Source organism: Glycine max, chromosome 10 (assembly GCF_000004515.6).
Source record: "Glycine max cultivar Williams 82 chromosome 10, Glycine_max_v4.0, whole genome shotgun sequence".
NCBI classification, from domain to species: Eukaryota; Viridiplantae; Streptophyta; class Magnoliopsida; order Fabales; family Fabaceae; genus Glycine; species Glycine max.
The window spans coordinates 49,612,717-49,625,680 of record NC_038246.2 but is presented as its reverse complement, the minus strand read 5'-3'; the positions used below and the strand labels follow the sequence as shown (position 1 = coordinate 49,625,680).

General features: G+C 29.7%; 1 protein-coding gene across 1 annotated transcript; it reads left to right on the top strand.

Moving 5' to 3' along the window:
* Positions 1-4,426: 4,426 nt before the first annotated feature.
* LOC100780759 (transcription factor MYB62) lies at positions 4,427-6,108 on the top strand. The gene is made up of 3 exons (XM_003535675.4): positions 4,427-4,774; positions 4,878-5,007; positions 5,134-6,108. The coding sequence occupies exons 1-3, from the start codon at positions 4,624-4,626 to the stop codon at positions 5,777-5,779; spliced, it is 927 nt and encodes a 308-aa protein (XP_003535723.1). The 5' UTR covers positions 4,427-4,623; the 3' UTR covers positions 5,780-6,108.
* The last annotated feature ends 6,856 nt before the right edge of the window (positions 6,109-12,964 follow it).

Sequence of the window (12,964 nt, the reverse complement as noted above, 5' to 3'; positions counted from 1 at the left end):
ACGGTTAAGGCAAATGTTACTTCTATTCTAAAGCCTGATAGGGAAGCATCCACAACATCAATCGTCACTGATCGTGATGAATTATATATATTCCAGGATTGTAGATATGCTCTTGTTGTTTTATTGGGTCTGAATTTAATTATGTTGTAGGTGATATACGGGATATCACCATTGTTTTTATGCAACACATGTTGGAGGCCTGTCAGTTTTTGCAGAAGTATGATGTCTCCACCAAAAAGAGGGAAGGGGGTAGGTTTATCTCTCTTTTTTTTTCTGGAAAAATACGAATGGAGAGAATTATAAGAAAGAAACGAAGACAAGGATAAATTAGAATAATTTTTTAGAAGAGAGATAAAAATAACAATTGCCTGCGGTTAATGGGGCCACTTGGTTTTGAGTTTGAATATCTATTGAATTTTGGGCTTAATTAGCTATATGGGTTAAATCTGCTGGACATGGGTTGGATGATAGGAGGCTTTACGCATCAGAAATTTGCCACACATAAGATGGAAATATAAGGAAAATGATCATGGGATAGTTGACTGGTGCCTTTTCTTTCATATGTAAAAGGTCTAGGACCATTAATACAAATCATATTTTTATTTTACGTTTCAGTCATTTATAAAATTTCCTTTTGCCTAGAAGTAGTCATAGCATATTCTCAATCAATCACACGACTCTATAAAACTATTGGGAGAGCAGTTGGAATGCATATTGAAGAACAATCCCTTCCTCAATAAATTGTCTAGAAAACAATCACCAAGTTAATTGTTAGACGTAGTTAAACGACTAATTCAATTTGATTTTAGAACTTACATATCGACATGCTTGTAGGACTTTAGTGGTTCAAGCTAAACTTTTTTTCACCTTCGTTAGATCACAATTGGCGCGTATTGCGAATGTGATAGATTAATGTACATATAAATTAAGCTCTATTTTTTACAAAACTAACTAAAAGTTGAAAAATTAATTCATCAAATTATAAGTGTTTAATAAAATATTTATTAAATTAGCTGAAAAATATAAAATTGCATAAAAGACAAAAATAATAAAATTTTATCTTTAATAAAAAAGATTAAAAAGAAATATAATAAATGTTTAAGGATAAAAAAAATAAAAATTAAAAAATTAAAAACTAACGTTTAAAAATATAATTTCAAATAATATTTGAGAAAATATTAAAAATTATTAAAAATAATTTATTATCAAACAATTAAACAAATTTTTCACTTAATAAAAAATTAGAAACTATATAAAATATGTTGTTACACTCATATATTTGTATTGGATGTAAAATACTAGAAAAAGACCTAACACCATTCTTATGTGTTTTAAATTGTACTTTTTTTCCCCTTGACCCATTAAAATTCCAATTTCTCTTCTTTATTTCCTAAAGTAAAAATGATTTTGAACTCAAATGCCATCTGTTATCTGTTATATATTACATTTAAGGAAACAAAATTCTTACAACATTATTTTTCATTTAATAAATTTGAACTCAAAATTCTCAGCACTATTTTGTTTAAGGTTTTATTTTTATTCTTGCAAACGAGCATTTGAATGAAATTGTTGCATCAGTGCATGTGTTTATATATATATATATATATAATGTTGTTATTAGGACCACGCCCGATTCTGTCTGTGGTTTGACCTCTGCGGGTTTGATGGGGAGAAAAAAGAGAGAAACAGCTGGCTGTGTCCCTACTCACCAACATTTAGTTGCTGACGTGCTTCTTCCCCGCCGGTCTGCATGCTCTTACATTGTATCTCTACACTGTTCTGTTCTTTTCACTTAGGTTTTGCTCAGTCAAAGACGTTACTCATATGGAAAATTATTTAGACAACAGACCACGGGGACCATTCATTTATTTCCAGTCCTTTTATCTTTTGGCACCTTCTGTTTTTTCTTTTTCTTTTTTTGTGATGAATATATAAAAATAATTGTTATTATACAATGTCAAATACAATATTAATTATTTAATGTTCAAATAATTTTTTTCTCTTGTTTAGATCTTTTCCACACTTATCATTTGGTCAGCAAACTATTAACGACAATATTAACAAGTTTTCTAAGAAAACTTGCTAAAAGGTGTTTAGGGTGTGTTTGTTTTTTCAACTTGAACCATGCTGAATTTTGTTTTCCTACTTTCCAAGATAAAAATGGAGAAGGAGGTAGGAGGTTGGATCGACGTTCAGTTTAATAAAGTTATGCATTCTAAGTATAAAAAAATTCTGTTGTAAATCAATAAATATAATTTTTAATTAATTATTATAAAAGTAAAAAAAAATTATTTCAGACTTGGCCTAGTCCAAATATAACAAAACCCAATCCTCTCAGGTTAATGTAGAGAAGGTTGTTGTTTCTTGCATTTTTATTATTGTTTTCTACATTTCCCAAATCCCATTTTGAAATGTAGTTTTCGAAAATGAATGAAAAATGTAAAAAGTAATAATGAAAGTGCGAGTACGTTACTAGCAAGAAATGTCAATGGAATAGGAAAGATTCAATACAATCTCCAGCGATAACAACAATAATCTCTTTATCAACTAGCAACAGTTTAAAGTACTTAGTCACTTAAATATAATGACTTTATCTTTAAAAATAAGATAATTATCCTATCTTAACTCATATTATAAAAACGAAAGTTATAAAAACATACAGAGCTACACAATTTAAGTATGCCAAAAATCCTAATCACCTCATATTAGTCACATAGAATCTTAAGCATTAGAATCCTTTTAGATGGTTTCTCCCTTGTGCCAACTAGGAATCTACATATCAATTACCGTTGGAGCTAGGGATTGTTCAAAGATGAACTTTGAAGCTCGTGAGAAGCACATAAAGGCTCCCTCTCAAGTCATGCCGGAACAGTTATCATGTATAATGTTTTTAATTAAATGATAATGTAAAACTTTTATATATATTATCATTTAATCATTCTCATAGTTAGTGCATATATTATTTTTTTATTAAAAATAAATAAATAATGTATGTATTGATAATATAAAAGATTGATATATTATTTAATCACAAATCATAATATACAATGTGTTGTTTTCTTTTTTTTATAGTAAAGTTACATCAATAATAATTATTGACTGATTTAGAGTCACAATACATCTCTATTAAACTCTTAAAAAATATTATTAATACACAACAATGATTTTTAATATACTCGTATAACATAATTAAACAAATTTCTTTATTATTTCTTTGAAAAATGTTCCTTAAACAATCTTTAAATTGTATACACCTTGAGAGAGAAAGAAAGATATGAGAAATAAATAATTGATTTGATTAATGATGTAATGCAATAAAAATAAAAAAATAAATAAATAATGAATAGTTGATTAAATGTTTATAACTTTTAATTATCAAAATATAGTCACTTATTTCTTCAGCTTTAACTCCCGACGGCAATAGTCAGGAGACCCAAAGTTAATTACGTAATAGGCAAGTCATTATGCTAGCGGAAAAGAAGTGTAGTTACTTTTCTAAAGAGTCTTTTTCTGCAGGAAAAACAAGCATGGTAACAACTGTGATTATAAAAAAAAAAGTGATGAAGACCACTTACTTGAACAGAGATGTAAAGGACAACTTTTGAGAGAGAACTCTCACAGAATAAGAAAAATGCAATCATTGTGTAGACTGTAGAGTAGTAGCGTAACTGTGTATAGATTTAGAGGTGAATCAGATGGCAAAAAAAAAAAAATGACGTATTTTTGCTGCTTCTACTTCTGTATAAAGTGTTACCCTAGTCCGAAATAAAAGCATATACACCATTGGAAATGTAGGTTAAATTTCCCTTACTTGAAAATATTTTCTTTTTCTTTCTTTCTAGAACATTGGTTTCACGTTCAGATATATATTACGACAAGAAAGATACTGGATTCTCTAGAAGTTAAAAAAGAACATTATGGAGTTTTTCTTTAGTCATTAACATGGGGCACATGCAAACTTATGAAAGAATCTTTAACGTGTTTTATTTCTCTTAGTTTCTGCAAGCTAGAATCGATTATAAAAGCAAAAAAGTGCACTGGAACCTTGTTTAATAATCAAATTATTCCACAACTAATTTTTGCACAATCAACATCTACATATTAGTCAAGTCTCCAAAATCTTCTCCAGAGAGTAGAGGAAAATTCTTGATTTGCACTACTCCTAACTCAGTTAACTCCCATAGTTAATAGCATATATAACCTTAATATATTCCCGCTTTTGTTAACAGTTTAGATTCTTTGATTTTGTTTAGTGGGAGGTAATAAGGGTTCAATGGACACGTCAGGGTGTGTTTTGTTAACACTTGGAAGTATCTTTGTCAGGGTGTTTTGCAAAACTAAGGAATAATATAAGTGGAACCCTATTATGAAAAAGGACACATAATAATATATAATCACAACTTTGGTTTTATTATTCCGCGAGCTATAACGTTATAGCCTCTTGTTCCCTAGCATAGTCTACCAAACCCATTAAACAAAATTCCGTGGGGAGTATATATATATATATATAGGCCTATGGTGTTGTAGAAACACTCACTCGAACTCATCATTTCTAATTGTTCTGATCCATATATATCATACTTTCTTTGTAATAACTTAAAGAACCCCACAAAAACACCAACCATGTCCACAATTGCAAAGAGAGATTTGAGTTCTAATGAAGAAGAGAGTGAGCTGAGAAGAGGTCCTTGGACTCTTGAAGAAGACAGCTTACTCATACACTATATTGCTCGTCATGGTGAAGGCCGTTGGAATATGTTAGCCAAAAGTGCAGGTACAGATTCCATGCACTCTTAAAGTTAAGAGAGCAATAATTTCATTATTATTTCTCACTGTTTTATACTCTCTTTTTTTTTAACATTATTCCAACATTTCAGGATTGAAGAGGACTGGAAAAAGTTGCAGACTTAGATGGCTGAATTATTTGAAACCAGACATTAAGAGAGGGAACCTCACTCCACAGGAGCAACTCTTGATCCTTGAACTCCATTCCAAGTGGGGTAACAGGTAATTATTAATCAATGATCTGTCCATAAAATGAGTATTTAAATATTTATGCACTCAAAAAATGCCTTGTGAACCACAATGAGTTTGAGTTTGACATGCTTTTGTTGTTGTTCATTTGGGGAATAGGTGGTCAAAAATTGCTCAGCATCTGCCAGGAAGAACAGACAATGAGATCAAGAACTATTGGAGAACAAGGATACAGAAACAGGCACGCCAACTTAACATTGAATCTGGTAGCAAGAGATTCATTGATGCTGTCAAGTGTTTTTGGATGCCAAGATTGCTCCAAAAGATGGAACAGAGCAATTCTCCAAGCCCTCATCACTCTTCCATGACAAACATGATGAATTTAGGGAATTCCGGAGAAGCTTCTATGAGTTCAATGTCAAGCAGCTTCAATATTAATCCTTCTATGTCTTCTTCCTCATCTCCTCCACAAAGGGAATTTATTATGGATGATGCAAATCATTTTAATACTATGTCCAACCCCATCAATCCATCCCCAGATTCCTTCCAATTTTCACAGCTACTTGAAATTTCTGAACACCCCAAAAGTCCTTCAAATGTGTTTGAGAACAATGTTTGCAGTTATCCAATCCAGGACAATTGCTATGTTGATACCAATAACTATGGCATGGAAGGCATAAACATGGATCCCCTTTCAGCAATGGATACTTACGACTTCCCACAGTTTGATTTTCAGACAGCAGGAAATGGATGGATGCTAGACAGCATGGGGGATTCTACTTTATGGAACATGGAGGCTATGTGACAGTGTTGGCAAGAGAAGGCATGCATCTCAAGCTCTTTTCATCGTGGGATGTTATATTATCGAAAGAAAAAAAAGTTTGAAGATTCTTATGCTATACTGATTCTTAGTGTGAGTATACATTCTCATAGGTAGAAATTAGTACTAAGTGTAAGGTTATTTGATATGAACCTCTTGAAATATAGTATTTTAAATAGAAAATGCAGGAGATGGTATTAGAGTTCCCCTGTTTCAGATTTATTAGAAGTTGGAAAAGTTGTAATTTGACCAAGACAGTGTATCTTGGCTGTTATAAGTGGCATTTTGAACATAATTCGTTTTTATTTTATCCTCTTTTTGTTCCTGGATATCTATATCTATTTCATGTAAATGAGATTTTTTTTTCTGTTTGAGCCCTCAAAAGAAAGAAAAAAGTAAAGAATAGTGAAGTCACATCTTGTGATGGAGTGACACTTGCAAAATAAGTATGACATAAATAACGATCTCTAAAGATTGTGAAGAATGCTACTTGTCTTCATATCTCCAAGAGCAGCTAGCCACTTGTAATAAGTAGTGGGGTTCACTCATTAAACTGATGAGTACCCTATGTGTTATTAGTACAAGCTCATCATTTTGATTCTTGAAAAGTTAATAAGAATTGTAGATAATGGTGCATAACAAGCAAGTGCCTTCGGTAAGAACTCTAAACTACTTGACTAGTCTACCACTCTACCAGCTCCCTTGTCTTCTTGCTGCAATCATAAGCAGGGAAGAGGATAATATTTTACCAAATATTTCATTTGAACTCTCAACCTTGGGAATATTTTGCAGTGATCGCACATTTCTCAAATCTTGTCAATGAAGAAATTGACTAAGAAATATTCTTGGCTGTATGTCATTCACATGAACCAAATAAATGTCATCAGGAATTTGAACTTTTGGATAAAAAGTGATTTCTATAGATTCAAAAATACCTTCAATGAAAGAACCCGCTTTTCTTGGTTAAAAAGCTTAGCTCATCGCCAATTAGTTTGCACATAAGGCTTTCACAAAAACTACTTTACAGACGAATAAAAATTGTACGAAGCATGTGTGGCAAACAGTGTCAGTCTCCTGTGTAATATTTCTTCTTTTAATTACAGATTAGGAAAAAAATAGGGAGAGCTGTATGTTATAAGAATGTTTCATCGATAATACATGATAGGAATGTGCCTTTCAAAAACATGACTTTGGTGATACAAATTTTAAGTTACTGTTAGTGTAAGTGAGAGGTAAAATTTCATTAAATGAGGATAAAATTCATTGAGCCTTAAATTTTTTTATTTAAGAAATAAGTATAGCATCAAATTCGCTTGAATTGATGGATCCATAGAGTAACTATTCTCGCATTATTCGTGAATTATTCTTTTTTAACAATCATTTCTCTTGAAAATATTTGGTACAATAATTTGATAGCATCACAGGTTGAAAATATTTTGGCATTTTGGATATATGGGAAGGTAGAGGGTTTGGTTTGTTTTATTTTGTTTTGGTTGATATATTTTGAACAAAATTATAAAATTATTATTTTGTTTTCAATTTTCTTTTTTATTTCAATAAATTGCAAATAAAATTGTTATTTTATAATTTTCTTTGTAAACTTTTAAGAAATAAAGAAGAAGATATAATTACAAATAAATATATATTAACTGAAAACTAAAACTAAAATAAACCCAAATACTTGCTTCTAAAAGAAAGCCAAGTACACTTAAAAAGGTTATTTACTTTTTTTATTATCATAACATTTGTGTGAAATATTTATTTACTTGTTAATAACTACTACAGTAAAATCATTTAGCAGAGTCATTTTCTTCTTGAAGGACAGTTTATGTAAACACAACCATTTTTTTTCGAGAAATATGTTTCATTGAATGTTACATCAATTCAGAATTTCAACCATAAACTTTTATCTAACTATTTATAATGCAATTATTGCATGTCTTTTTTTTGGTATTGATTATTGCATGTCTTTACCCATTTTACTTCTTGGGACAGTGGGACACCTATTAACCTATATATTATGTAGTATAGTTATTGTTTCTTTCCTTTTAATTTTAATTAATATTTTTATTTAAGACTTTTCATATTTGAACATTACTTTAAATTTTTAAATAACTTAAGTCGAAGTAAATTAATCTTATTTGAGAAAAATATAATTTTCTCGACACTTTTTTATTTATTTATAAAACTTGAATTCAAAATTTTACTTTTAAAAAAAAATATTTACTACTTGAACTGATGCGTTGGTTCAATTTTAGTTCATTTGGGAGAAGATGTTGATTGTAATACCTTATATATGATATGACGTGCCTTATAGGAATACTTTTTTAATTAATTTTAAAACTTATTTAATATTTCTTTTTATCAAATTTTATTTATTTTGTGATTTATTATGATAAATTTTAGATTAAAAAAATAATTATAATGTTAAGATAATTTTTTAAAAGAAAATATAAAGCATTCAATACTCAAAGATAAATCATCTTATCAAATATCCATTTGGCAGGGTCACTTCTTTCTTTACTTTAAACTGTCGCGTAGTCGCGTACAGGGGTCTTGATTTATATAAATCTGAATAGAGTGGTAATTTAGATATAAACGCTTTAATCTTATTTTCCTTACGATATTAGAAGTTTTAGTATAAAGTTGTTGTCCAAGTGCTGATTATTTTTTGTTGACGTTCCTGAACACAAATGAGATCAGTATGATTTATTTCATAATGATCAATCAAGATTGAAATCTTAAATTATTTGGGTAAAGAATATATTTGATAAATGTTTTAATATTTTTTTATTTAGATTAAAAAATTTCTAATTTAGCTGCAAAAATATTCCCAATTATTAAAATTAGGAGACAGAAAAAAGCATTCCATGTCTTTCTATATATTTTTTTGAAAATAAAGAGAAAATTTAAAAATTTCATTTTTTTTCAAAGGCACCAACTAAATATATAAAAGAATATAAACTTGCATTTTTTTAATTTCTATAAATATGATTTTATCAGGCTTTTCTCTTTGAAAGAAAATATTAATTTTAATCCTTAAAAGTATTAAAATATTTTTAAAATATTCCCTATTTTTTAGTAATAGCATAATATGTATTTAAATATGTTGTGTTGCATTATTAAAGTATATATATAAATTTTTAAAATTTAAAAGTTGCAAGATTTAAAATAAAAAATAAAATAAAAACTAAAACTTAAATCAAATTTAAGAGGACTAAAACACACAAACATATAAAGGAAATCACAAAGTTGAAGACCATGACATGCTCATGTCATGTCCCCTCATCCCCTTCTTTCATTTATTACACTCGCAAAGAGAGTCGTAATACAAAAATATATTTATTGTTGTTTCTTCCTGTATTATGATGAAGTGTCTAATCATTAAAATTAACTAAAAAACTTAATTTTAACTTAATATTTGGAAATTAAGTTTTCTTCTTCTCTTTATAATTTTTTTTAAAGCACAATATCTCCCATTGTTGAAGTTTGTTAAAAGTTATAGCAAAAATTGTGAATTAAATGTCTTAAATTCTATACCATCATTATATAAATTATATTTACTATTTTTTTCTCTTTTTTTGTTTTATTCTCTCCCGTGGTTCTTTTTCTCTCCTCTCTTCCTTGCTTTTGTTCTCTCTTCATACTCTGTATAAAGTCATTTTAAACATATTAGAAAAATGAAAATCTTGGATAATTTTTGTTTTATAATTCTTTAATTAAAAAAATAGACGAAACTTTCTTTTGGTTTTTCATGTGTATTTTACCCGAGAGAATCTTATTTTAAACAATCAAATATTAGACATGAACATTGTTCATAATAAAGTTTTGACAATTAAGTGTATCCATATCTAATGTTGAATAGTGGCTATAAAGACTAGAGAATACCTCTCAAAATAATAAAAAATTGAATAGCAATTCTTCAAAGAATTAGTTGCTTACAGTAGACGGAGCTGGTCAGTAATCATTGAAAGGCACGTGCATGTGTAATGTGTTATTTATATTTACAAATGTTAAATTAAGGCTCAATTTTCAGTTTGACTGAGCCAAGGCAGAGTGAGTCTCATTCTAAGACCTTGAAACAGTAATCTCAACCAAATCCTTATCCTTTGCTAAATTAACGGCTGGGGTGCCACCAATTAATTCACAACAACTGAAGAAAACAAAATGCTATTATAAAGCTGTGTCAGTGTCACATTACAGCGATGAATCTATCTCTTTATTGAGTTTGAGGTCTTAGAAAACACTTAGTGCATGCGCATGATGTGTGACAGTGACACAATAATAAGGGCATTGATATGATTTGAAAGCAACACATATGAATGAAGCTACACTTTGGCGATTAAACTAAGATATCAATTATAATGGAGCCAGAGAGAGAGAGGGCGTGGCTACAGCGGTTTCTACGTTCAACCACAGATAAGGACTCCTTATAAAGTTCTTGTCTGCTACGTTCAATTTTATTTTTCTGTTCTACGAATCAAGAAAAGAAACATCCCTCACACCATTCAACCACAGCTATTGCTCTTTACATTTACTGTGCAGTTTTCAAAGTCTTCGTGAGAAAATAAAGGGCACGGTCAAAAACAAATGGCCAAAGAAATAAATGACTCACATTTTATTCATGCAACAATAACGCATCGCCAACAAACCACTAATATACAGTAAATATTTAAAATAATTTTTTTTTATTCATCATAATTTTATTCATTTCAAATAATATTATATATCATAATAGAAAAATACATTTAATCTAATTTCATTATTTATCATAATTTTATTTAATTTGAATAAGATTATCTTTCATAAACAAAAAATACATGTGATCTGTATTAAAATAAAGCTGCCAACTGTTCTTGCTTGTGCATGATTCTTTCCCCAACGTGCTAAAATTTGGAGCCACTTATTGAGTCTACAGCATCATTCTATACCCCTCTTTTGTTTTACCTTAGAATAATGATTTTGATTATAAATGACAATAAAAATTATAATTGATAACATTAAATGTTATATATAGATTTTGTTTCTGATTTTTGAATTAGTGGTCTTAAATTACTGGTAAATACTATCGTAGAGGAAGTGAATGGCAGCATATATATGCGATAACATGTGTCAGCTGGATAAGCTGCCGTATCTAGTTGGTTTTAGATTGGAAAGGTGGCACCGAAGCATGTGCTCTCTCTGTGCTAATTATTCATGGGAATGGGAATTGGAACCTTTGAAAGCCAGAGATTAGAATGGTAGATGGATATAGATAGATAAATAATACTCATTCTCCCTTACTTGCAATCAAATCAAATCAACCCTCTCTCTATCAAATGTAAGCGTGACTAGACCAAACTCCATAATAGGGATCGAGAATGAGACTGAGACCCTTTTACTTTCCTTTCCTTTGTTTAGGAAGACTGATCTTGTTTACTTTGATTGGTTATCGCAGCCCATAAGTACAAAAACCACTTACCCCACATCGATCGATTTGATTATTTTTTGTAGATATAATTGTCTTTGTTGTTCAAAAACTGTGTTCCTGATTTTCTAAGCTGTATTCTAAACAAACAATAATTGAGCATTTGAGCTTACTAAAAGTAAAAGATTGAGAATGGTATGACAAGTAGTGAACATTTTCATTATATCGGGTATATGGAGATGAGTCCCATTGAAGGGAATGACACTAAGTCATCCTTTATTTCCCTATAAGAATAACTTTTTTTTTTATTTGTGAATGAAAATTGCAATGCTAATAAATAACATTCTTACATCCGTATTTGGTATGGGAGCTGATGTAGCCCAGCCTTTATGCTAAAGGCTCACTGGGGAGTGGGGAGGTGATAAAGAGGATAAGGATTCTGATTCACCAATCACAGGGTAGAGAATATATAGTTGCAAAATCACATCTGAGTGCAATCATATGATAATTTTAGCATAAACTCTACTAAACGCTAAGTATTGTAATATCTGGAATGGGAAGTTTTTTTTTATCAGTAACAATACAATGGATCTCGGAATATAATCTCGCAGTCGCAGCCCTAAAAAATAATCAGGCGGTTTGAATCTTCCTAAACTTGTAACATCACACCTTTTTGAGACACTTAAAAATTAAAATACTAAGAGATAGCAATTAGCTTAAGAATTATTCTCTTAATTAGTATAGCTTATTAGGAATATGAAATAAGCAGATTTAAAGTCTAATTAATTTGGATAAGGTTTTTAAGTTGGTGACCGATTCATGATGGAAATCATGTTTATGGGAAGTACTGATACATATCGTACTGTAGTTATTAATTATGAATCTCTGAATAGAAACTTAATACAATACAACAACTATATATACAGAGTCTCTAGGTGATGGTATACGATTCAAGATGCCCCTAGGGATAGCGTAGGATAATAACTTTCGGTTTGCTGATTGATTTTGGTGGCAATGAAAATTGGAATAATAGAATAAAATGAAACAATATTATCATTTCTCTTGTCCCGATTTTATGGCTAATATTATTCCAATATATTTTAACTTAAAATAAGACATGAATTTAAAAAGGAAAAGCAATTATAAAGTAATAAGAAATTTCACATAAAATAAAATAGATATAAAAAAGAAAACAAACATAATTATCGTCTTTATTTCGTTGCCAAGAATTATGACATTTACGCTTACTTGATTATCCACAATTTTAGAAGAGTTTCTCTATTTTAAGTTTTTTTACTAAATAATATTTTATATGTAGTAATAATAATGAACACCGTTGATCCAAGTAATACTGACGAATATTTTATAACAACAATAATATGATTATCAAGAAAAAATAAGGATTGCCATCATTGCAGTGTAGTCACAATGGATTCATGTTTTTTTGTTGTTGTTTTTATCAGCCAAAAAAGAATGTATTAATTAGGAGTACTGATTTTATCCCCTGATGCAAACTTCAAGGTATCCACAAATTTCTGATTAACCAAGAGTATAAGGGGTACCCAACCCACGTACAAAGTCCGTTTTCCTTACATATTAAAATAGTACATTGGATGATTAGATCAATCACCATCCGATCTTCATTACAAAAGTGATGTATCATGTGCACGTTTTTCATCATAATAGTTTTCCTCAAGTAATACAAAATAAAAACTATTTTTGCAAGTCTCCTCCTTGTGCCAGAATCGATTGGCACATATACA